This window comes from Salmo trutta, chromosome 27, assembly GCF_901001165.1.
Source record: "Salmo trutta chromosome 27, fSalTru1.1, whole genome shotgun sequence".
NCBI lineage: Eukaryota > Metazoa > Chordata > Actinopteri > Salmoniformes > Salmonidae > Salmo > Salmo trutta.
Window position 1 is genome coordinate 40,269,412 of NC_042983.1, and position 26,922 is coordinate 40,296,333.

At 43.9% G+C, this 26,922-nt stretch overlaps 2 protein-coding genes across 2 annotated transcripts; one reads left to right on the forward strand and one right to left on the reverse strand.

The window, feature by feature from the left end:
* Window positions 1-5,061: 5,061 nt before the first annotated feature.
* Window positions 5,062-15,468, reverse strand: ydjc (YdjC chitooligosaccharide deacetylase homolog). The gene is made up of 6 exons (XM_029718178.1): window positions 15,341-15,468; window positions 14,310-14,485; window positions 13,482-13,641; window positions 11,398-11,497; window positions 6,706-6,883; window positions 5,062-6,406 (listed from the first exon to the last, which is right to left on the reverse strand). The coding sequence occupies exons 2-6, from the start codon at window positions 14,471-14,473 to the stop codon at window positions 6,055-6,057; spliced, it is 954 nt and encodes a 317-aa protein (XP_029574038.1). The 5' UTR covers window positions 14,474-14,485; window positions 15,341-15,468; the 3' UTR covers window positions 5,062-6,054.
* A 5,814-nt stretch (window positions 15,469-21,282) lies between these two features.
* On the forward strand, window positions 21,283-25,286 carry sdf2l1 (stromal cell-derived factor 2-like 1). Its single transcript, XM_029718179.1, has 3 exons — window positions 21,283-21,534; window positions 23,384-23,580; window positions 24,002-25,286. Exons 1-3 carry the CDS (start codon window positions 21,357-21,359, stop codon window positions 24,284-24,286), a joined length of 660 nt encoding a protein of 219 aa, XP_029574039.1. The 5' UTR covers window positions 21,283-21,356; the 3' UTR covers window positions 24,287-25,286.
* Window positions 25,287-26,922: the final 1,636 nt, after the last annotated feature.

Genomic DNA, 26,922 nt, shown 5'->3' on the forward strand with positions numbered 1-26,922 from the left:
TCTCGTTGTCTGGGTGAATGGATGCTTTGGGAGTGGGATTACATATCGTTTTACAGGGACAGTTTTAACCAGCCGGCTCAATTTCAACTGCAGTCCCTGCCAGGATATACTGTAGATGTGAAGGGGAAAGTCAAGTGACACCACTCGCAGCAACAGATAACGAGTGAATTCTCCGATCTGAGTGAATATGTTTGGATTCAGGATCTAGACGTGAAGCAGACAGTTTTCAGTAAAAATGACACCAAGCAAAGCTATTCAGCTATAGATTTACGAGTGAAATCTCCATGATAGTAGGGTCTGTCTATTTCACATCTAGAAACAATGGACATAGCACAAAGTTGGAGCTTACATTAACATCAGAGGCCTGAAGAAGCAAACAAGAAGTGTGGTGTGTAGCAACACAACCTACCACTAGAGGGTGCCATACTCACAACTCAATATGACACCATCTAGTTCAGCTTCTATATCTAACTTTTTTTTTCAATAACACAAACCTGAGCCAAATACCAGGTGAAACTTTTCAGCAGTGATGCGATGTCTAAGTCTATTGATTGGTTAGATGAAGGAGAATGTTTATGGTAGATGACTTCCTGAAACACCTGCAGTGTGATTGGCAACAATCGCGTAACCTAGGAGATTACATCTGTACTATAGCCCTGCCTGCTTATCACTGTAGCATACTTTCATACCTGCAGAAAAAGTTTGCATTCCAAATGAATTCCATATGAAGGGAACTACTTTTGACCAGATTTACATTTACTATGTTACATCTACCCCTGAGACCAGATGGGCTCTAACTAGGGAATAGTAGTTGTCCATAGGAAATCCGGTTCCATTTGAGACACAGAGGCTCACCTCCCTCTGAGGGGTATCCTACAAAGCAGGTTTGAGGAGCAACCTGGACTCAGGGGTAGACGTAACATAGTATATGTAAATCCGGGACACTCCAATTAGTATGATTTGTTACGTTTCATATGGTATGTATTAATTTGTGGATGTCCATCCATTTCTCCCATTCAGCCACAAGAACATTAGTCAGGTCGGGCACTGATGTTGGGCCATTAGGCCTGACTCGCAGTCGGCGTACCAATTCATCCCAAAGGTGTTCGACAGGTTTGAGGTCAGGGCTCTGTGCAGACCAGTCAAGTTCTTCTACGCCAAGAGTGTGCAAAGCTGTCATCAAGGCAAAGGGTGGCTACTTTGAAAAATCACAATATTAAATATATTTTGATTTGTTTAACACTATATACATAGACTTGAAATCATTGGCCATTTTAATAATGGAACAGTACTCACTTTAATAATGTTTACATATCTTGCATTACTCATCTCATATGTATATACTGTGTACTATTCTACTCCATCTTAGTCTATGCCGCTCTGAAATTGCTCATCCAAATATTTATATATTCTTAATTCCATTCCTTTACTTTAGATTTGTGTGTATTGTTGTGAAATTGTTAGATATATACTGCACTGTTGGAGCTAGAAACACAAGCATTTCGCTACACCCGCAATAACATCTGCTGAACATGTGTACATGACCAATAACATTTGATATTTGATTTGAGCTTGTTGCTATTGAGAAGCCTCTGGGGCAGTTAGGTAGCGTTACAAAACACTTCTCATCACTGTGGTAGGCCATGTGAATAATGTGATAGGCCTCCACCTGTAATATTTTGATATATTTTGATTTGTAATGGCGGGGTGAAGTTCAGCCTTTCAGTTGGGCCCTGGTGAGGACGTAGTGTTGGAGGCTGAACTTTCTCCTTCCTGCTCCTCTGCTCTTGCTATGGTGTCTGCCCTATAATTGGGGTGTGTGAGGTTTTCATCCCGACATTGACTGACACTGAATCGATTATGACAGCTCTCTCTGGAGCCTGGAGAGGAGAGAGTCTGCTCTGACCCTTTCCCCGTGCTTGGAGAGAAAATGACTGCGCCGCAAAATGTTCACTGTTGGGGGTTCTGGAGACAACACCAGTGTCCACTGTTCATCGTTCGGGAAGTTTATGCTCCCACATCGCCAAAAGGTTAGTGGACAGTGTTTAGGGCCTGGGCAAAGAGTTCATCTGCCTCGGGACAACTGCCACGATGTTGTTTTTTTTGGTCCGCCAACACTGAACGAAAAAATAAACGCAAAATATAAATTGTTGATCCCATGTTTCATGAGCTGACGACGAGCACACAGATGAGCTGACGACAAGCGTGCAGATGAGCTTCCCTGAGATGGTTTCTGACAGTTTGTGTAGACATTCTTCTGGCAACAGCTCTGGTGGACATTCCTGCAGTCAGCATGCCAATTGCAAGCCCCCTCAACTAGAGACATCTGTGGCATTGTGTTGTTTGACAAAACTGGATATTCTAGAGTGGCCTTTGATTGTTCCCAGCACAAGTTGCATCTGTGTAATGATCATGCTGTTTAATCAGCTTCTTGATATGCCACACCTGACAAGTGGATGAATTATCTTGGCATAGAAATAAGCTTTTTGTGCATATGGAACATTTCTGGGATCTTTTATTTTAGCTCATGGAACATGGGACCAACACTTTACATGTTGTGTTTATATTTTCGTTCAGTGTAGTTGACATTGGTAAAGTTCTCTGTCATATCTGCTTCTTTTGCGACGCTAAGATGTTTAGGGACCGGGGAGAAAATGCAATAACTAAAATAATACGGAAAGATTTTCTGTGCAAAATATCCAAATGACATGAGTTTGACTGGTTATAAGGAAGTAGAAATCTGTTAAAATGACCCAACATGTTTCTGATAAGATTTCAGTTAGGCATAGATGCATATTTTATGTGTTTGAAATAATATCAGCTTTTACGACGCTGATAAAGACAGCACCTTTACAGACGGTCCCTAACTGCACATTCACACTCTGTCAAGATGCTGAAAGAAAGAAAGAAATCATATTTCTCCACTCCTGTTTCCAAGTGAACATTTTGCCTAGATTTGGTGTATAATTTTACTGCAAGAAATGCTTCATTCTGCAGGAGTTAATATTAAGGTTGTGTGAGAGGTTATAGACCTTTAGTCAGTGTCCAGATTTCAGTTCCCATTTAACTCATCGGAACAGAAGGCTACAGTTCCCTTGATGTTCCATAGGCCTATTTGAAGTCCCCATCCTGTGACTGTCGAATTTGTAGAGCGCCTCACAATCATCACACATACTGTAACACTGCTATCATCCTATTTTACGACTTCACCTAATCTTTCCCAGACATTAGTTTTCTGCCCCTCCCTTTTCCTCTTTATTTTCAATTCTCCATTTCACAGCTTTTCTCTTATTGAATTAAACTCAGACATTGTGCTTTTTGCCTCCATGGATCAACATTAGCTTTTTCTGCCCGTTCCCAAAATCATTTGGCGATTGGCTAAGGCTATTTGGCACGCCTTCAGTTAGGCTAGCGCATGAATGCTAGATAACCAAAAATAATGAAAGAAAAATCTCAATGTAGCCAATAGATTTAAATTGCACAAGAATAGATTTTTTAAGGTATTGTTCTCTCTTTATTCAATCTGCCCTTCATACACACAATAATATTTCATGACCCTAAACCCGCCACCCACGGATATAACTGCCGGGACTGGCTGGCAGGGACTGGCTGCAGGTGCAGGGACTGGCTGCCGGGACTGGCTGCCGGGACTGGCTGCAGGTGCAGGGACTGGCTTCAGGGACTGGCTGCAGGGGGACTGGCTGCCGGGACTGGCTGCAGGGACTGGGGGTTATGAGTCAACCCGTGCATGACTCGAGAAGTCAGATTAGAAAATTCCTAATAAGACACTTTAGTCATCAACTTTGTGCACAAAACATCCATTGAATTAGTCAAATAATTGCTGAGGCCAGATTTTACTCACTGCTGAAGATATTAACAATTATATTCATCCAATGTCTGCAATGTTTTTGCATGACGTTGTACACTGCTCCCTGTGCACACTGAGTGCTAGTGCGCATGTGATAATGGTCTTTAAAAACTGGCTGGTTGGTTCGAGCCCTGAATGCTGATTGGTTGACAGCTGTGGTATATCAGAGCGTATACCACGGGTATGACAAAACATGCATTTTTACTGTTCTAATTAGTTGGTAACTAGTTTATAATAGCAATAAGCCACCTCGGGGGGGGGGGGGGGGGGGGGGGGTTGTGGTATATGGCCAATATACCACGGCTAAGGGCTGTTCTTAGGCACGACACAACGCGGTGTTTGGCCATATACCACATCCCCTCGTGCCTTATTGCTTAAGTATAAACCGGATGCAACCCGGATATTGATTTTCATGAGTAAGAGTATGCGAACGTGAGTAGATTACCTTGAAAATAATAGTCGAACGTCTTGGACGCAGTATCCATTATAATACCTCAGTGGGTTCTGCTTGGGACTCGGAACGTGTGACTTGAATAATAGTGACTGGGGAAAAAGGTGCTTGTGATAACCAAAGACGGCAATAACGATACGTTTATTTAAACAAATTAGAGGGCTCTAAAAGCACTTCACACCCATGGTCTGCTGAATTTGCACAATAGCTTTTGTTTGAGTTTGACACAAATGAAAATGTGGCGGCACTGACTCTCCCATGGATTGATGCTTCTACATTGTCTCAATGAAGAGTTCGGTGTTGGACTAGCCACGTGTGACATGAGTAGCTCTAGCTTGCTTCGTAGGATAGCCTCCCCCCCTCAGCTGCTTCTGCGTAACCCCAAAGTCTCTGACAGGACTTGAGTGTAGCTCTATGACTCAGTTTGAAGTTACTTTGAGTTTATTAATATTGGGTGCATTGACTTCACTTATGTTGCTTTATGGTTGGAAAAACTATTTTCATATACTGTGATTCAAAGTGATTAAGGGGTTACTCGTGACCAACCAAGTAAATGAAGAAAAAAAAAAAAAAAAAAAAAAAAACTTTGTCAGTTGACCCAAACGGAATAAGCATTGCTACTACTACCGAGTCCCGACTCACATTTTAGTAACCTCTTTTCCCCCCCACAGTAGCAGATGAGTCCTGTAAGGCTTCAAACGTAGGAAACCCTCATTTCAAACCAAAATACTTCATGCAAGAATGAGGTTTTCTGTCACCTTTCATTTATTCATACAGCCATTATAGTCAGTTGGGCATCTCAGCCCATTCTGCTGCTTGTGATATCCTAACAACATCATTCAATAAATAGTGTGACACAAATTAAGAAAAATATACAGGATTGTTGTTTTTAAAACGAGGACATTAAAGACCTAGATAGACTACATGCAAATGTTAAAAATATAATATGCTATAGGCAGGCCCTATTTGGGCTGCGTTCTTTTGGCAGTTACTCTTCTGTTGACGCCTTCTTGTGTGATCAGCTGATTTGAGGTTAGCTTTGGGATGAGAGAGAGCATAGTGAATTTTGTGCTTGTCTCTCTCACCTGAGATGATTGGAAAACAACTGCCTAGTCTGTAATAAAACACAGTCAAAAATAGGATTGTGCTTCACAGAAAATAGTGGCGCCGCCTGGTGGCTTGGAGGTAAGGTTGCACCAATGAAAGAGCAGCAGAGGAGTCCAATTCCAATATCTACACAAGCTTACCACTCAGAATGAAGCAATGTATTAAAAATGTGTTCTAAATACTCAGAACAAAGCCATAAGAGGGGGCTGTTGGGAGGAGCTATAGGAGGACGGGCTCATTGTAATGGTTGGGATGGAATTAATGGAACGGTATCGAACACATCAAACATATAGAATCCACGTTTGATTCCGTTCTATTCCAGCCATTACAATGAGCCCGTCCTCCTATAGCTCCTCCCACCAGCCTCGGGAAGCCATGAATTGGATAGATAGTGTAGCAGTAAGTGTGGATATTGGAACGTGACCCCTGAGTGAGGGACTCCGAGGTAGGATCACAAAACTTTCCCAAAATGCTCTGGGTTTTTCAGAAATCCCAGTTGGAGAATTCTGGGAATAAGCAGCGAGTGAATCTTCAAACCTGTAATTATTCAATTGAGATTTATGAAACACCAGATAAAAGTTTTGGGAATTCAACAACCCTACCCCTGAGCGCGAGGAGTGTAGGGACCTCAGAGGTCCCTGAAGGCACAGAGTTGGACTCTCTCCTGGGTGTAGAAGGCCAGTAGGGCTGGGTCCTTCAGGGTGGTCAACTCCTGCTGCCTGTCAGCCGACTGGGAGAAGTCGTCCGGCCCCTCCCCACACCCGCCCTCCTGGGGGTGGCTGGGGTACCCAGGGTGCACCATGAGCTCTGCCGTCAGCACGGGCCGCTCCGTGGTGTTTGTCCTGTTTTTACTTTCACCCCCAGGGGGCGACAGTGAGAGACCCAGGTCGAGTTCCAGGGCATGGCTGAAGGCTCGTCTGAGGTTGGGGACTGACATGTTGTGACCCATGGTGGTCAAACCTAGATAGACATCAGGCCATCTGGGAGAGAGAGAGAGAGGGGGGGGAGAGATAGAAGAAGAAGGTCATTTTCAGCTCATGGAAATATTTTTTTAAACTTTTAACCGTACCCGAGATGATTGATTGCATGATTGAAATCCCCCAGGACGACTGAGACAAACAGGAAAATAATATCACTTTATGTGCCTTAAGGTAATCTTCAAGTGTTTAGTCTTAAAGGAACCTCTCTAATACTGTACCGGGATATACTGTAAACAGAATGGATTATGAAGAGATTCCCATGACATTCACTACTACAGGGATTTCAGTGTGTCTCCTACCTGATGCCATGTCGTCTGAACACGGGGATAGACTCCAGCGCATCCTTCTCTACCTGCATGTAGAAGTCTCTGAGGACAGGGGACAGCCAGGGACACGAGTGTAGACCCCGCTCCACAGGAACACGTGTGTAGGAGATCCCACAGTCAGACAGCACCTGGGCAAACACCTCACACACCTCTGACACACACGCCATGTTGTTGTCATGTGGTGTTGCCACCATGTTGTTGTCATGTGGCGTTGCCACCATGTTGTTGTCATGTGGCGTTGCCACCATGTTGTTGTCATGTGGCGTTGCCACCATGTTGTTGTCATGTGGCGTTGCCACCATGTTGTTGTCATGTGGCGTTGCCACCATGTTGTTGTCATGTGGCGTTGCCACCATGTTGTTGTCATGTGGCGTTGCTACCATGTTGTTGTCATGTGGCGTTGCCACCATGTTGTTGTCATGTGGCGTTGCTACCATGTTGTTGTCATGTGGCGTTGCAACCATGTTGTTGTCATGTGGCGTTGCTACCATGTTGTTGTCATGTGGCGTTGCTACCATGTTGTTGTCATGTGGCGTTGCAACCATGTTGTTGTCATGTGGCGTTGCTACCATGTTGTTGTCATGTGGTGTTGCAACCATGTTGTTGTCATGTGGCGTTGCTACCATGTTGTTGTCATGTGGTGTTGCTACCATGTTGTTGTCATGTGGTGTTGCTACCATGTTGTGTTGCTACCATGTTGTTGTCATGTGGCGTTGCAACCATGTTGTCATGTGCTGTTGCTACCATGTTGTGTTGCTACCATGTTGTTGTCATGTGGCCTTTCTACCATGTTGTGTTGCTACCATGTTGTTGTCATGTGGTGTTGCTACCATGTTGTTGTCATGTGGCGTTTATACCATGTTGTGTTTCTACCATGTTGTTGTCATGTGGCGTTTCTACCATGTTGTGTTGCTACCATGTTGTTGTCATGTTGTGTTTCTACCATGTTGTGTTGCTACCATGTTGTCATGTGGCGTTGCTCCATGTTGTGTTTCTACCATGTTGTCATGTGGCGTTGCTCCATGTTGTGTTGCTACCATGTTGTTGTCATGTGGTGTTGCTACCATGTTGTCATGTGGCGTTGCTACCATGTGTTGCTACCATGTTGTTGTCATGTGGTGTTGCTACCATGTTGTGTTTCTACCATGTTGTGTCATGTGGTGTTGCTACCATGTTGTGTTTCTACCATGTTGTTGTCATGTGGCGTTGCTACCATGCTGTGTTGCTACCATGTTGTGTTGTTGTCATGTGTTGCAACCATGTTGTTGTCATGTTGTGTTGCAACCATGTTGTTGTCATGTGGTGTTGCTACCATGTTGTGTTGCTACCATGTTGTTGTCATGTGGTGTTGCAACCATGTTGTTGTCATGTGGTGTTGCTACCATGTTGTGTTTCTACCATGTTGTTGTCATGTGGCCTTTCTACCATGTTGTGTTGCTACCATGTTGTTGTCATGTGGTGTTGCTACCATGTTGTCATGTGGCGCTTCTACCATGTGTTTCTACCATGTTGTGTTGCTACCATGTTGTTGTCATGTGGCGTTGCCACCATGTTGTGTTGCTACCATGTTGTTGTCATGTGGTGTTGCCACCATGTTATGTTGCTACCATGTTGTTGTCATGTGGTGTTGCTACCATGTTGTTGTCATGTGGCGTTGCTACCATGTGTTGCTACCATGTGTTTCTACCATGTTGTGTTGCTACCATGTTGTGTTGTTGTCATGTGTTGCAACCATGTTGTTGTCATGTTGTGTTTCTACCATGTTGTTGTCATGTGGCCTTTCTACCATGTTGTGTTGCTACCATGTTGTTGTCATGTGGTGTTTCTACCATGTTGTTGTCATGTGGCATTTCTACCATGTTGTGTTGCTACCATGTTGTTGTCATGTGGCGTTGCTACCATGTTGTGTTGCTACCATTTTGTTGTCATGTTGTGTTTCTACCATGTTGTTGTCATGTGGCGTTGCTACCATGCTGTTGTCATGTTGTGTTGCTACCATGTTGTTGTCATGTGGCATTGCTACCATGTTGTGTTGCTACCATGTTGTCATGTGGTGTTGCTACCATGTTGTCATGTTGTGTTGCTACCATGTGTTGTTACCATGTTGTGTTTCTACCATGTTGTTGTCATGTGGCGATGCCACCATGTTGTTGTCATGTGGCGTTGCTACCATGTTGTTGTCATGTGGTGTTGCTACCATGTTGTGTTGCTACCATGTTGTTGTCATGTGGCGTTGCTACCATGTTGTGTTTCTACCATGTTGTTGTCATGTTGTGTTGCTACCATGTTGTTGTCATGTGGTGTTGCTACCATGTTGTTGTCATGACGTGTTTCTACCATGTTGTTGTCATGTGGTGTTGCAACCATGTTGTGTTGCTACCATGTTGTTGTCATGTGGTGTTGCAACCATGTTGTGTTGCTACCATGTTGTTGTCATGTGGCGCTTCTACCATGTTGTCATGTGGCGTTTCTACCATGTTGTGTTGCTACCATGTTGTTGTCATGTGGCGCTTCTACCATGTTGTCATGTGGCCTTTCTACCATGTTGTGTTGCTACCATGTTGTTTGCTACCATGTTGTTGTCATGTGGCGTTGCTACCATGTTGTGTTGCTACCATGTTGTTGTCATGTGGCGTTGCTACCAAGTTGTGTTTCTACCATGTTGTTGTCATGTGGTGTTGCTACCATGTTGTGTTTCTACCATGTTGTTGTCATGTGGTGTTGCTACCATGTTGTGTTTCTACCATGTTGTTGTCATGTGGTGTTGCTACCATGTTGTGTTGCTACCATGTTGTCATGTGGTGTTGTTGTCATGTTTTCATGTGGTGTTGCCACCATGTTGTTGTCATGTGGCGTTGCCGCCATGTTGTTGTCATGTGGCGTTGCCGCCATGTTGTCATGTGGCGTTGCCGCCATGTTGTTGTCATGTGGCGTTTCCGCCATGTAGTTGTCATGTGGCGTTTCCGCCATGTAGTTGTCATGTGGCGTTGTTGTCATGTGTTGCTGCCTTGCTGTGTTGTTGTCTTCGGTCTCTCTTTATGTAGTGTTGTGTTGTCTCTCTTGTCGTGATGTGTGTTTTGTACTATATTTATATATATATTTTTTTTATCCCAGCCCCGCCGGAGGCCTTTTGACTTTTGGTAGGCCGTCATTGTAAATAAGAATTTGTTCATAACTGACTTGCCTAGTTAAATGAAGGTTAAATAAAATAAATAAAAATAGGCAGCCACGTCCGATTGTCAAGCATTAAAATGACAATCACAATTTTAACCATCAGTTATATTTTTAACCATGAGTTATTACAATTTACTACTGCTCTATTAACTAATTAATAGTCTATAAACGACCTTTAAACCGAGAGTATCAAGTGTCACCATGACAACGACGTGGTCATAAGCCGTACATATTCAAATGAAAAAAGGAATTACTACTACTACTGGTTAATAAATGATAGATTAAATCAACAGTGGTAACCTCATTTAAAACTGAAGGCGGGGCCCTTTCCCCTCCTTGCCCTGAAAGCAGATGACGAGGAAGATTTCTTCATCTAGATTAGATCACCAAACAACCATTTAACAAAACCACATGATTCAGTGACTCATCATGTGGTGTAAAACCCCGGGGTCATGTGCTTCGTGACAGTGAAGAGGAAGAGTTCCGCGGTGTCGTCAGAGTGTCCTCAGCAGAGTATGTCAGAGAGAAGACGTGGTTGAGGTTCAGAGTATGTCAGAGAGAAGACGTGGTTGAGGTTCAGAGTATGTCAGTCAGAGAGAAGACGTGGTTGAGGTTCAGAGTATGTCAGTCAGAGAGAAGACGTGGTTGAGGTTCAGAGTATGTCAGTCAGAGAGAAGACGTGGTTGAGGTTCAGAGTATGTCAGAGAGAAGACGTGGTTGAGGTTCAGAGTATGTCAGAGAGAAGACGTGGTTGAGGTTCAGAGTATGTCAGTCAGAGAGAAGACGTGGTTGAGGTTCAGAGTATGTCAGTCAGAGAGAAGACGTGGTTGAGGTTCAGAGTATGTCAGAGAGAAGACGTGGTTGAGGTTCAGAGTATGTCAGAGAGAAGACGTGGTTGAGGTTCAGAGTATGTCAGTCAGAGAGAAGACGTGGTTGAGGTTCAGAGTATGTCAGTCAGAGAGAAGACATGGTTGAGGTTCAGAGTATGTCAGAGAGAAGACGTGGTTGAGGTTCAGAGTATGTCAGTCAGAGAGAAGACGTGGTTGAGGTTCAGAGTATGTCAGAGAGAAGACGTGGTTGAGGTTCAGAGTATGTCAGAGAGAAGACGTGGTTGAGGTTCAGAGTATGTCAGTCAGAGGGGAGACGTGGTTGAGGTTCAGAATATGTCAGTCAGAGAGAAGACGTGGTTGAGGTTCAGAGTATGTCAGTCAGAGGGGAGACGTGGTTGAGGTTCAGAGTATGTCAGTCAGAGGGGAGACGTGGTTGAGGTTCAGATAATGAACATTGGTGACACACACACAGTTCTATTGGGTAAGACCTCTCACAATAAATTTTTACGCAATGAGCATAACACACACACACACACACACACACACACACACACACACACACACACACACACACACACACACACACACACACACACACACACACACACACACACACACACACACACACACACACCTTTCTAGTAGTGTTATGGCGTCATACCTGGCAGCACATGAATGTGTTGGTGCCCGTCCATGTGACAGGGAAGATGACCCATCAGCTCTCCAAACAGCCTCACCTGCGCCCTCAGCTCCAGCTCCACCTGACACACAGTGTGAAAGTACACACCTGAACGATAACCATGTGCTCCGGGGAGAGTGTAAATATATACCCCTGATCCAGTTTGAGGGACAAACACACACCCTAGGCATAGTGTACAGCTGAAACACACACACCTGATAAGGAACAAACACACACCCTCCACAAAACAGAAAAAAAAACACGAGTGTTACGCTAAAACTGTTCCCAGTAGATCGGGAACGAAGACCTGAGTTCCACATATGAAAAAAAGGATTTGAATCAGAATATTAAGGAAAGCTTGATCCTGCTTTGGTTTACTGTAAAGTCGAAAGACCTCAAGCAATTAAAAAATACCAGTTATTCCTGAGTATATTTATTTATAAATCATCACATTGTAAAACAGTTGGATAAGTCAACACAGTGGGTGAGTTTTTGAAAGCCTCTTATATGGCGTATTGACGTATGGCGTATTGACGTATGGCGTATGGCGTATTGACGTATGGCGTATTGGCGTATTGACGTATATTGTCATGCTGTGTGGGCCAGTTAAACAACATAGCACCTACAGTGCCTCTTCACCCCGTCCATCCCCATCCAAACATGTACATGATCATGTTTACACCCTCCTTTCTATCCTGTCTCTCTTCCTAACTCCTGTACAGTCTCAATACAACTCCTGTACAGTCTCAATACAACTCCTGTACAGTCTCAATACAACTCCTGTACAGTCTCATTACAACTCAATGTGACCAAGATCTCCACACAATGGTTGACCTAGCCCTCTTCCAAGACGCTGTGTTTACATCACAAACAATACAAGATGTAACTGGCAACTTCCCTAACCACTACAGTATCCATTACAGAAGCTGTCAGGGCCAGTATTCATGAAGAGTGCAGTTCTCAGGTCAGTTTTGCCTTTTAGATTCTAATGAAGGTACAAGGTAGCCTGAAATCCAGGACCTGTTGTGCTAACATCCCACTCCTTGTATTCTGTGTTTAGCATGACAAGGAGAGGAATGACATCTCAAAACAGACTGGTACCCAGGCTGGGTACAAGGGGACCTGATCCTAGATCAGCACTCCTAATCGGAGACGCTTTTTGAACACGGACCCTGGTCAGTATTGGCTAAGCAGCAATAGAACTATTATGCTGTAAAACAGGTGACTGCTGGAGCAAATCAGAGAGAATTCCTTTGATTCAACTAGGTAGGTTATTAAACAACACTCTCTCAGATCACACTCTGATAGCTAACCCGCTATTAAACAACACTCTCTCAGATCACACTCTGATAGCTAACCTGCTATTAAACAACACTCTCTCAGATCACACTCTGATAGCTAACCCGCTATTAAACAACACTCTCTCAGATCACACTCTGATAGCTAACCCGCTATTAAACAACACTCTCAGATCACACTCTGATAGCTAACCCGCTATTAAACAACACTCTCAGATCACACTCTGATAGCTAACCTGCTATTAAACACTCTCTCAGATCACACTCTGATAGCTAACCTGCTATTAAACAACACTTGAGTGAGTCTGGTCTGAAGCTCAGCGCTGTGAGTCTGGTCTGAAGCTCAGCGCTGTGAGTCTGGTCTGAAGCTCAGCGCTGTGAGTCTGGTCTGAAGCTCAGCGCTGTGAGTCTGGTCTGAAGCTCAGCGCTGTGAGTCTGGTCTGAAGCTCAGCGCTGTGAGTCTGGTCTGAAGCTCAGCGCTGTGAGACTGGTCTGAAGCTCAGCGCTGTGAGACTGGTCTGAAGCTCAGCGCTGTGAGACTGGTCTGAAGCTCAGCGCTGTGAGTCTGGTCTGAAGTTCAGCGCTGTGAGATTGGTCTGAAGCTCAGTGCTGTGAGTCTGGTCTGAAGCTCAATGCCTGTTTTTGTTCAACATACATTTTAAAGTGAAAAATCTAAGTCTCAGCATCTGTTACCGTGGAAATGCCCGAATATGAAAAAGGAAAAAATACCTGCCCCACCTCAACTATGTTGTTAAGAAAGAAGCCTACCTCTGTCATGTTGACCCGGCCACTCTGTAATGCCTTTCTGAAGCCCATCTTCCCATGGAAGAACCCATCCTTGTTGAGGAGAGTGGAGCCCCGCTTCAGACCCTGGCTGACTGGTAGACCCTCTGAGAGGTTGGCATGGAGGCCGATGGGAATGTGATGTCTGCGGAGGAAGATGGGGGTATCAGGAAATTAGGGGTCAGTTTACCGGACTCAAGGTAAGCCTGGTCTTTGACTAAGGAAGCATGGTCAATAGAGTTTTTCAATTGAAAGTGCTTTTTAGTCCTGGACTAGGATTTCTATGGGTACGGGAAACCAGACCCTATAGTGTCTGATATCATAGATGGAACTGCCAAACAATAATGTGAGCTGGTACATGCTAAGCAAGAGAAGAACACTGATTGGGCAAAATACAGGAAATATGAGGTTTCAAATGTATAACACCTTTCCTGATTGCATGAATTATTCAATACACAATCAATAAAAACACAACAAGTGAAAGTGAACTGAATGTCACCTATCAGGAAGTTAGTGTATTTTTTAAACCGATTTACTGTAATTTAATCGGGACTATCTCTCTACACCACTTCAATACAAGTGACTTTTCGTAACAGGTTAAGAGAGCATTTCTGCTAACCCGAACCCTTTTCCTAACCTTAACCTAATTCTCCTAAATTGCTAGGTGAATTCTCCTAACCTGCTATGAAAACGTCATAGCTGCATGGAAGTGTTGTGTTTTAAGGGCATCTTGTACGTTTTCAGTAGGCTATTAAACATCCTATTAGCTATGGAAGGAAACATTGTACTTTACTATATGAACAGCCTACTTACCTTTTGGCCAGCTCTGTCGCTTCTTTCGCCGAGGAGGCGTTAACCAGAAGGGACACATTAGAAATGCCCCCGGCTTGGAAACAATCCACTATCCCCTGGTTCCTTTTTGGACAGTACCCAAAATCATCTCCTGTCACCACCAGCTTGACTTTGGGTTGAGGCATTATCGCTGGACGCTGATGGAAAAAGTGACACAGCACATGAGATAATACACTGGTTGAATCAACGTTGTTTACACGTCATTTCAACGAAATTGCGTTGAACCAACGTGGAATATGCGTTGAATTGACTGACGTCTGTGCCCAGCGGGACTTTGTTTCCACGTTGCGCCCAGCACTGAGCTGTAACAATGTTAAGGATGTTCAATTCACCAGCTTGTGACACATCGCCGGTGGACTCTAGATATTTATTGGACGTGATCATCTCGTTAACCTGGTAGACAAGACACTGCCAGGAACGAGAACACAAACTAATATTCCCTGTTCGAAGTGGAAACCTGATCAAAGCGTCTATTCTATGTCCGAATAAGAACTGTCAAATTCCTCCTCTATGATTTGAGTCAGCGAATCAGATCATTTGGAAACCCGGATTAGAAGAAAAAAAGATATGTTGCTTGCCCTCTTTTGATCGATCTTTGTATAGACCCATAAAAGCCTGTCCTGATTATAGTCGATTGTCTCTATAAACTGGGTTTCCAGCTAGCAGCAGCCAGCTAGTTGTCAACCCAACACACAGGAAGGCAACAACTCATTAATGGAAAACAGTCACAATGGTCACTTTTATTGCCTAATCTTAAAGAGGCAATCGCCATAGTACACCTAGAAATAGGCCTACAATTTACACTTGTTTCAACGAATGGGAGACTAATGCAAACAAGCATCATCTATTTAGAATATGCGAAGAGGTTAACTGCAATCTGCCTCTCTTTCAATAGCATACATAATATACAATAATAGATCATGGAATCAAATCGAATTGATCCATAGCCTATATGTCATATAGGCTCTAAAGAGTGAAAAGACGCGTCTTACCCATTTTTAAGACACGTGTTTGTCCATTTATCTCCGAAGCCGGAGAGTCAAAACGAGAACAAATACCAAGCTCTTCCGACTGACTCAAAACTGCAATGAAATCCGTAACCTACTTTTTCGGATTAACGCAACCTCTAGTGGATTGAAATGGTATTTAATGTGACGTGTGTTTAGAAGCAATGTTGTGTATGATCCCTAGATGATTTATAGGGGCCGCTGTTTTGAAGCTACCGCAGCCATCTTGGTACTCCTCCATTGTAAAAAAATATATATTTTGGAAGCTATATACATGTATTTATAAATGTCTAGATTTGTTTTTGACACGTTTATTATATTACAGACGCATTCATGCATACTTTTACATTATATTATGTGAGCTAAACATAACAAAATAAATAGAAGAAAAATTCCTGCTTCCAGCAATTGTGTACAGATCCTTGCGACATTTGGCCCTCCATTATCATGCTGAAACATGAGGTGATGGCGGTGGATGAATGGCACTGCAATGAGCCTCAGGATATCTCTGTGCATTCAATTTGTCATCTATAAAATGCAATTGTGTTTGTTGTCTGTAGCTTATGCCTGCCCGTACCATAACCCCACCATGGGGAACTCTGTTCACAACATTAAGGTCAGAAAACCGCTCGCCCACATTAAGCCATACAAGTGGTCTGCAGTTATGAGGCCGGTTGGACGTACTGCCAAATTCTCTAAAACAATGTTGGAGGCGGCTTATGGTAGAGAAATTAAAATGACATTCTCTGGTAACAGCTCTGCTGGACATTGCTGCAGTCAGCATGCCAATTGCACGCTCCCTCAAAAGTTGAGCCACCTGTGGCATTGTGTTGTGTGACAAAACTGCACATTTTAGAGTGGCCTTTTATTTATTGGTCCCAGCAAAAGGTTCACCTGTGTAAGGATCATGCAGTTTAATCAGCTTCTTGATATGCCACACTTGTCAGGTGGATGGATTATCTTGGAAAAGGAGAAATGCTCACTAACGGGATGTAAATACATGTGTGCACAACATTTGAGAGAAATAAGCTTTTTGTGTGTATGGAACATTTCTGGAATATTTTATTTCAGCTCATGAAACATGGGAATCAACAGTTTACATGTTGCGTTTATACAGTGCATTCGGAAAGTATTCAGACCCCTTCACTTTTTCAACATTTTGTTACATTACAGCCTTATACGAAAATGTATTAAATTGTTTGTTTTTTTGTCATCAATCTACACACAATACCCCACTGTATTTTTGATCAGTGTATTTCTCTCTGTAGCCTACCACAGGTTGGTGGCACCTTAATTGGGGAGGATGGGCTTGTGGTAATGGCTGGAGCAGAATCAGTGGAATGGTATCAAACACATGATTTCCATGATTTCCAGGTTTTTGATGCCATTCCATTTGCTCCCTTCCAGACATTATTATGAGCTGTCCTCCCCTCAGCAGCCTCCTGTGTTAAGCCTAAATATGGTTTTCATTTAGTTTGAGGAAAATAATGAAATATTCTGCACATATCGCATAACTATTTGAGTAAATAACTATGTGTAAATCATTTGCCCTATTCAATCAAGGCATGCAATTCGGTGGTCTAAAAATACTTTTAGCCTATTCCTAACCAAGGGCATACTCACCAAACACAGACTGATCATCACATAAAACATTCATAAATGGTAATAAGACCTATCCCCTTACTGTGCCAGGTTCTTGTGAAGCCTTCCTTCCATTATGAATACCACTGGCTACACAGTGTTGCCTTTCCTATGACACATTGCCCCAGCTGGCCAATGATTGTTTAAAGTTGACACAGGAGTCTATGACATAATCATCTGTTCTATTCTGTTCTTTATACAACGGGTGTGTCTAATTGTGAACGCTGATTGGTTAAAACCTCCTTCCAGTCGGTGTCTATTCCAGAAGTGACCACCTGCTAACTCTATGACCATGAAATGCCTATTTAACTCTGTTTCATCTGACTGCGCAATCCACTGTCTCATCAGCCCAGCCAAGAAATGTACAAACTTGATCTTCACTATAAAAATCATCTAGACTTTATCTCACATTTCTTTTTGACTAACATTTCGTTCTCAACAGCGGGAGATTTGTATAAACCTTGCTGTCTGTCTCAACATTTGAAACATTGTTTCAATATTCAAATTTGATCTCCATTGTAATAAACGTGTGGGGAGTCCGGATGAGTCAGACAGGCAGGCAGCGTTTCTCAGCCGGTCGAAATCATAAATCAGATAGCCTCATTTTAATGGATATATACAAAGAAACGTCAATTGAAAAAAAAAGTTCAACGAAACAAAGTGCATCAAGTTGGCTGTCTAGCCAGCTTCAGTTTGAAGTGATTGTATTATCTGTGTTGTCCTCTGAACAAGTGTCCTGACAAGTGAACACATTTTCTACGCCAGGCAAAATCACACCTCTTTAGCTCATTGTTATGGATGTATCCAAGTAAATGTCACTAGAAAACAGTTTAAACAACTGCAAATGCAGCTACTTTACTGTTATTCTGGTTAAACTTTTTGAAATGACTTAAGTTAGCTGTAGTTTGTACTTTTGTATTTTATTAGGGATCAACCATTAACTGCTAGCACGCAATGGATAAGAAAGTCGCCAGCCAGTATGGCAATGAAACATTTCGAAAAGAACGAGAAAAACACTGAACGACTGGGTCTCTGGCAAACAACGACTTTGTTCATTCTCAATGACATAGCAGCCTAACGGGCTGATGCACAATTAGCCAACATAATAATGATTTAATTATATTGTTCCATTATGCATTTGTGTAATCACTGAGGCGTGTGATTGGGCAAGTAGGCTAGTGGGCTTGACACAGAGCAATAGTAGGCCTAGCATACTTTGCAAAAAAACTTACGAAGCCTACATAGCCTTCATTTAAAGAACAGTAGGCTTGTTACAGGCCGTTATAACGTCTGGATTCTGCACATCTATTCTGAAGAGAATTGAGGCAGCTGGAAACTCAGACCTCGATGCAAACAGTGGACTCAACTTTCGCATATCTGACTTGACCGAATCGGAATACGTCCTCTTCAGAAATTTTAAAATGTTGGACGCGGATCAGAAAATGGATGGAGTCCAACGTAGACATGGTTCTGTTTAGCAGAACCTGAGGTTCCTCTGCCCAAGCCCAGTCACCCATCGTTGATCTCTGCGACCCTATGGCGCTGTGCTCTGAAAGAGGAGCTCAAAGCTTTTCCTTGCTTGAGAGGGTCATGTCAAAAGTCCTGCTGACACTTCTTCAGGCCAGAAAAGCAGACGGGGTCCCTTTAAAACCTGCCCTCCCCGTTCAAAATAAGACAACGTCAGACAAGGAGACAAATGTATCTTGTTTGAATGTAACAGCTGGGATTTCAGCGGTTGATGCCAATCAATCACTCGCCGGGCTCTCCTCCACGGACCTGGACACCTCGACCAATCAGAGCACAGGAAACACGGGGGCGACTCCATAGGAGCAGTTGTCATCCACTCTGAAAATAGAGCAACGGGAGTGTTCAAAACTGATTTCCTTTGATACTCATGCTGATGCAAAGGCAGAATACATCAACTGTGTGTGTGTGTGTGTGTGCGCGTGCACGCGTGTGTGTCTGTGACGTGTATTCATGGTTGTCAAGGGAAGCTAGGCTTCCCCCAAAAAATTGACCAAGAAAAAAAAGATTTAAAAAAAAAACATACAAAATTATTTATCTTTCGTCTCTCTGTGTTTCAGAAATGTCCTTCAGTTTCCAAGAGGCTTAATTTCTCTCACTGATTAAAGCATCCGGGACGAATGAAACAGCGCCCCTCTGTCTCAGTATGTGTAGTGTATCTGATGCTGTTTGGTCAGAAAGAGTATGACATTGTTGCCGCCCATAGCATTAAATGCTAAGGGAAGCCAGAGAGCATTTGGCCTCCCTTGATAAATAAAGTATAAAATAATAGCCAATTAGCATTGAACTAAACTGAGCGAGCTCAGCTGTGAAAGGTTTGGTGCACCGGTTTGAATTTGGCTTTAGACCAATCACATCACAAGCCAAACTTCATTATTGACAAAAAACAAACTTGAATTGTAGCTAAAATCGTCCCTTTCCTAAATTAGCCATGGATGGAGATAGGGAGTTGGACTTGTGGTTTTACTTAATTCTCCGTACTGGCTAATGATTATAACGGAGATTCTGATCCAACCATTAATTCTATATGTAGCTAGCTAGCTAGATGTAGTAGTATGCTAATGTTAACTAGCTGGGCTGGCGTATCGATGCACATGAACGTTAGGATAGCGAGCAAGCATTTTAGCCAGGTAGCCTAGGACAACAAAAACTAAAAGTGTACTGTATGACAGAGTCATAGACCATTTAGGCAACATGAAAGAGGAGAATAGCACTAGCCTTTCTCTACAAGTAGGATGTGTTTTTTCTACTTGCACGCACACACAGATATCAGAACCATGGACAGCCACATCATATTTAGCTGACGTTGATTGGACTGAATCGTTTTTTTGTATCTTTTAGTTGTCACTGTATTAGACTGAGCAGAGGTGATTGGAGGATGTTGATATGTTGAAGTTGAAATGGTGATGGAGGAAGCTCCTGTTTTCTTTGCGACTTCCGTTGACTCTCTGTGATTCTAAATAAATAGTTGTTTTCGTAGTCCGAAAATGTCGGAAACGTTACCTTACTTGACCATGCTGTAGGTCATGTAACTGTTTGTTACATGCAATATGTTTTGCAATATGTGGTGTGTTTATGCAGGGCCAGAGAAAAAGCCTGCAAACATAGTAGCTCACCAGGAGGAGGTTTGATGACTCCTGATTTAAACCAGACTGTAGTTAGGCTTCCTAATAGATCATGGATTTCTCTACCTATTTTCACAGAAGCTTGGCCAGACCCCTCATCACAGATACACTGGCTGTCTTCCTCCAGTGAGCAGCAGTTTCCGTGGTCTCTGAGAGGGATCCTGCAGGATGCCCTATCTAACCTCAACAGACAGACCAGATGGGAGATAGGCCTCTCCCAGAACACCCTATCTCCTTCCTGCTCTGTCTGTTGAGGTTAGACAGGGTGTTCTGGGAGAGGTCTATCTAACCTCCACAGACAGACCAGATGGGAGATAGGGTGTTCTGGGAGAGGTCTATCTCCTTCCTGCTCTGCCTGTTGAGGTTAGACAGGGTGTTCTGGGAGAGGTCTATCTAACCTCAACAGACAGACCAGGAAGGAGATAGACCTCTCCCAGAACACCCTGTCCAACCTCTTGTTGACATTAAGCAAAGAGTTATAGGAAGGAAGAATGAGGAACATGAGGCCCGTGTGTTTGATCAATTGGAGATCACTAGGGGTGCATCACAGCTGTTTGATGTGGGTTCCTCTCCTTGACTCAATTCCTTGTCCCTTGCTCTCCTTAATCGCCATTGACATGTCCATCTCTTTATAGTGCAGATGGAGGAAAGAGAAAACAACCTAGCCTACTAAATTGTTCTATAGCCTAAATCCTTGAATGACATGGTTGGCCACGCAATAACACTCAAATTCGATTACGATCAACACAAGACATATCAAAGACCATATAAGGAAATCTTGTGTTGCAACAATGTATACATCTTGTATCAGCAGTAGTTTTCTGTTTCCACTAGTTACCACAGTGGAATACTGTGGTATATATTGTAAAAATGTAAGGTAGGAATAAGGTTCGCAGTGGGATTAGGGTTAGGTCTAAAATCTAATTTTAAGAAGATAAATTGTAGAAATCGGCGGGTTTTGTGACTTTGTTCCTGTGGTAAATAGTGACGACAACTTTCTGGCCATAATTTCATTTCCGCTTCCGAATTAATTGACCAAATATGCAAGACCTCGCATGTGCTTCAACCAATAACAGATCAGCATGTGTTATCCTTTACTTCCGTGATCAGGGACTTGTCAAGCTCTGATTGGTTTACATAAGCACTAATGTTTGAAAGTGCCTTGTCCTTGAGTTTTACATCCTCTCGCTCATGTCTATAGAGACAGAACAATGGGATTAATTTACACTCTCCGCGCCTTAATCAAATCCTTTTTGGTCGTTGTTTTGTGGTCCAAATGCGAGGGTCGGGAGTCGGAGTATAACTACGTCACCTGCGGTTCGCTCGTGAAATTGCTGAACACGAGACACAACGTTCGGCTGCACTCTCACGACGTAAAATACGGCTCCGGTAAGTCATCATTATCACTAGAGAACTCCGCCATCACCAGTTATTGACGGAATAGTCTAATGCTGCGTTCAGAAACAACTGGGAACTTGGAAATCTCTGACTTCCTACTTTAAGGGTTTCAAGACAATTTAGAAAACGAGCTCCGATTTGGACATATCGTTTTGAACGGTGGGCCAACACGGAATTCCAAGTTTGGAAGTCGATCTTCTTTCTAGAGCTCCGACCCTTAAGATGACTAAAGTCATGATTTGACGTCGTTCCCCCCCCCCCCCCCCCCCCCCCCCGCGTTCCCAGTTCTCTTAAAATCACCATAAAGGTCGATCTTAGTGATTTCGTTGAGTCAAGGCACCGCAGCGTAACAAATACCCTACCGACAGTCAAAAACCGGTTGGTCTCCATTTCATAGCTGCATGTCTGGAGGAACGATGTTACGTTAAACCGAAAAGTATCACGGCTTTAAATGGTCATAACAATAAACTAATTGATTTGCCTATATGACAGTCTACTAGACTCTGGTCGGGAATCGAGCTCGCAACAATTATGTATCAATCGGTGTGTCACTCGATAGTGAAAAACATTTGTAACCATGGAATAAGCAGGTGGTTACATTCCAGTGCGGTCTATTGGATACATTTGCACCCACGTTTTAACCACTGATTTAGACGTGAAGTAGGCCTATTGTAACTTATAGTAAAATGTAAACTATGCTGGATGCAAATCTCGCCATCCCCAGCGATTCATATCAGTTGCACCCGACAGCAGGTGTACTGTAACCTAATGCGCAACAGTAGAACCCACAGGAAGAGGGTTTTAACAGGGAGAGGGTTTTAACAGGAAGAGGGTTTTAACAGGGAGAGGGTTTTAACAGGAAGAGGGTTTTAACAGGAAGAGGGTTTTAACAGGGAGAGGGTTTTAACAGGGAGAGGGTTTTAACAGGGAGAGGGTTTTAACAGGGAGAGGGTTTTAACAGGGAGAGGGTTTTAACAGGAAGAGGGTTTTAACAGGAAGAGGGTTTTAACAGGGAGAGGGTTTTAACAGGAAGAGGGTTTTAACAGGGAGAGGGTTTTAACAGGAAGAGGGTTTTAACAGGGAGAGGGTTTTAACAGGAAGAGGGTTTTAGCTGTAACACATACAGCACTCTATTACAGTAGTAACCAGTCATTCCGGAACTGACGTTTTTTAGTAATATACCATCAATCAAATCAGAGGTTATTGGCCGTGTACACAGTTTAACTGATGTTATAGTGGGTGTAGGGAAATGCTTATGTCACTAGCTCCTAACAATGCAGTTAAACGTCAAACAAGTACACAAATAATCACACAAAAACAAGAAATAAAAAAATGTTTGAACTAATCCAATTAACAACCCAAATAGCATTTGGATTACTGTTACAGTGCTATCTGTACATGTATACACTAGATATAGCCTACTAAAAATGGTATGTACAGCAGTAGATATGTTAGTGAGCCATGTCAAGAATCCAGTGTATAAATTTCGTTTCAAATTTCTGTTTGAATCTGACTGCCGATCTCATCCAAAATAATTTTCTGCTGAAGGTGATAATACTAGAAACGTTATGAGAAAAATGATGTAAGAAACACAACAACAACAAGAATACTGCACAATGTGACTAGGAACCTGAAACGGGATGACCTTGTCTGTCGGTGCGATCTTGTACATCAAACCCAAAATGCTGTGAAGTTTTTGGGGCTTAACCTTGTGCTCTAAACGTTTGATACGAGACTGTATATGTCTTTTACTTCACTGACACTCTGGCCTCAGAAATAGAAGAATGAAGGCAAGATGGATGTTTGAGGTAAATCTGTTGACTCCTTTTATAAACTGTAGGCAGTGGGCAGCAGTCTGTGACGGGCGTTGAGAGTGCAGATGATGCCAACAGTTACTGGAGGATCCGGGGGAAGCCCAACGGGACCTGCCAACGAGGCGTGCCCATCCAGTGTGGGCAGGCCATCCGCATCACGCACATGACCACGGGACGTAACCTCCACACACACCACTTCAGCTCGCCGCTGTCCAACAACCAGGTAAGAGAGGCAGTGGGAATACACACACACACACACACACCACTTTAGCTCGCCGCTGTCCAACAACCAGGTAAGAGAGGCAGTGGGAATACACATACACACACACACACATCACTTTAGCTCGCCGCTGTCCAACAACCAGGTAAGAGAGGCAGTGGGAATACACACACACACACCACTTTAGCTCGCCGCTGTCCAACAACCAGGTAAGAGAGGCAGTGGGAATATACACACACACACACACCACTTTAGCTCGCCGCTGTCCAACAACCAGGTAAGAGAGGCAGTGGGAATACACACACACACACACACACACACACACAAACAATTCTAGCTCTGTCCAACAACCAGGTAACAAACACACACCACTTCCCTTCAGTGCTGTCTATCAACCTGACATTGTCCCATTCTCTTTCTCCAGGAGGTGAGTGCGTTCGGTGAGAACGGCGAGGGGGATGACCTGGACGTGTGGAGGGTGCAGTGTGACGGCTCCATCTGGGAGCGGGACGAGGCAGTGCGCTTCAAACACGTTGGCACAGACGCCTTCCTGAGCGTGACGGGCGAGCAGTACGGCAACCCCATCCGGGGGCAGAGGGAGGTGCACGGCATGGGCACTGCCAACCAGAACAACTACTGGAAGGCTATGGAGGGTGTCTTCATTCTCCCCAGCCAAGAACCGCTGAGACACCATCATGAAGAGCTCTGATGACATCATCATCATGCTGCTGCGTCACGATGAGCTCTGACGACATCACAATGAGCGCCGATGATCTCATCAGACATTGTCACATAATATTGCGCCTAGGTTCCGTCTGAAATGGAGCCCTATTCCCTATTCTATAATATATACCCACATGACTCCGATCAAAAATAGTGCACTAAAATAGAGAACAGGGAGCCATGTCAGACGCAGTCCAAGTCGACTACAGGATGACTCTGATGCAGCTAACTGGGTCAAGATGACGCCTATGACTTTGTTATTCTTTTGTATACCCGTTACCCAGCCGGGAACAACGTTGATGACTACTGAATATAGGCTTACATTAGGAGCATCAGGCTCTGTGCAGTCAGTCTCTGGTGACGGGATCAGACAGGGAGATGAGAAGGTTGTCTGACAATGAGAATCAGTTGCCGTTTTTGAATTTGACACATCTCTGAAAAAAATGGGATTGAAGATTTTGACTTTGATTAGTTTGAGGGAGAATGTGGTAAGGCAGTTGCCCTGCTCGAGTCTGATATCAGAGGTATTAGCACCTGCCTGCAGGGGGAAATGTAAGAGGAACACTGCCATTTCCAGGTGACTCTACTGTGCCTGTCTACTCCTTAGCGACCGACTGCATACATCCTGGTGCTAATAAAAACAAACATTGTCTGGATTTTTCACTGCCAAGGTCTACACCTCTAGCTGCTGTGCTTACCCTTTACCTGTAATAATGATATCACATACTGTGCTTTAAGGCCTTTCTCCTGGAACATGACTCACCTGATTTTGCTTTTGGGAGTGTTTTCTTATTGTGTGTAGACTTATTTTATGTTTGTATGTCAGGAAAGGATATCGTTTATGTGTATAAGGGTGTTAAGTTATTTGGAACACATTTTTTTTTAAAGCCTTTTTTGTTCTCTGCAGTTTATATTGTGTGTCATCGGGGAGGATATTTTAATAGTGCATAATATAGAGCCTCAACTCCATCGGTTATGATGAAACACCTTCGTTTGGGATAGTTGCTCTTTCAATGATGAATCACATCAATAACGACATTGTGTTTCTGTGCCTATGTCCAAGGAATATTCTCTCGTTGTGCAATTCACACCTATCGGCTACCGCACACATCAACACACTATTGGACAGAACAAACAAATGTAATGACATAGAAGTCATGTACTCTTGCAATAACAGGGCAGAGACTAGACGTCAAGGCTGGAAAATTGTCAGACAGAAAGTTAGAGAGCATAAAACAGGACCACGCTCATATTAGTAATATTACAAAGGTTCTTAAGAGAATCTGACGGGTGATCAGTGCAGAGAAGCTGCCCAGTAGTTGCCTCATAGAGTTAAATAGAGGACTCTGGATGAGCTCCCGAGAGGCACAGTGGTTATACCACTGCATCTCAGTGCAAGAGGCATCACTACAGTCCCTGATTCGAATTCAGGCTTTATCGGATCCGGCCGTGACTGGGAATCCCATAGGGCTGCGCACAATTGGCCCAGCGTCGTCTAGATTTGGCCGTCATTGTAAATAAGAATTTGTTCTTAACTGACTTGCCTAGTTAAACGTTACATAAAACATTAAAAACAAATATTAGCTGTTTTAGACTCAAAGATGAGTCTATCTAACTCTATGAGTTGACTACAGACTGGAATTCTAGTTCTATTTGACCTCCCAATCAGAACAGACCCCACCTAAAATGGTTGACAAACTGTTCCATTCGGATGTATAGAGGCTCTATGACACTGGCCTGTCTAGGGGTTCTTCTATGACTATGGTTGACTCTGCTGCCTCCATGCACAGGGCTGATCCTGGATCAATGTGGTGGGTGGATGGCTCCTGGTTTGCTGCACCGAGAGACTGACAGGTGGTGCTACTAGCTTCCTCTGGGGCTCTCTCCCTGGTAGCTGTGGGGCCTGGGTCAGCTGGTACATTATCATAGGGATCAGCAGCTCCAGGGCCTGGCAGAAGAGTCGTGGAAATGGGATTCCCCTGAGGTTGGGATGAGGGCTGGGGAAACCTCTTCCTGAAGTAGAGAGAGAGTAGAGGAGAAGCCCTCCAATCAGGCTGCAGCAGATGATCGGTTCCAACGCTGGAGTTGTGTCACAAACACTCCTACAGGACTAGGGCATGGGGAGGGGAGGTGACTGCAGGACTAGGGCATGGGGAGGGGAGGTGACTGCAGGACTAGGGCATGGGAAGGTGACTCTAGGACTAGGGCATGGGAAGGTGACTGTAGGACTACGGCGTGGGGGTGTGACTGCAGGACTAGGGCATCATGGGGAGGTGACTGCAGGACTAGGGCATCATGGGGGTGTGACTGCAGGACTAGGGCATGGGGAGGTGACTGCAGGACTAGGGCATGGGGGTGTGACTGCAGGACTAGGGCATGGGGAGGTGACTGCAGGACTAGGGCATGGGGAGGTGACTGTAGGACTAGGGCATGGGGGTGTGACTGCAGGACTAGGGCATGTGGAGAAGACTGCAGGACTAGGGCATGGGGGTGTGACTGCAGGACTAGGGCATGGGGAGGTGACTGTAGGACTAGGGCATGGGGGTGTGACTGCAGGGCTAGGGCATGGGGGTGTGACTGCAGGACTAGGGCATGGGGAGGGGACTGCAGGACTAGGGCATC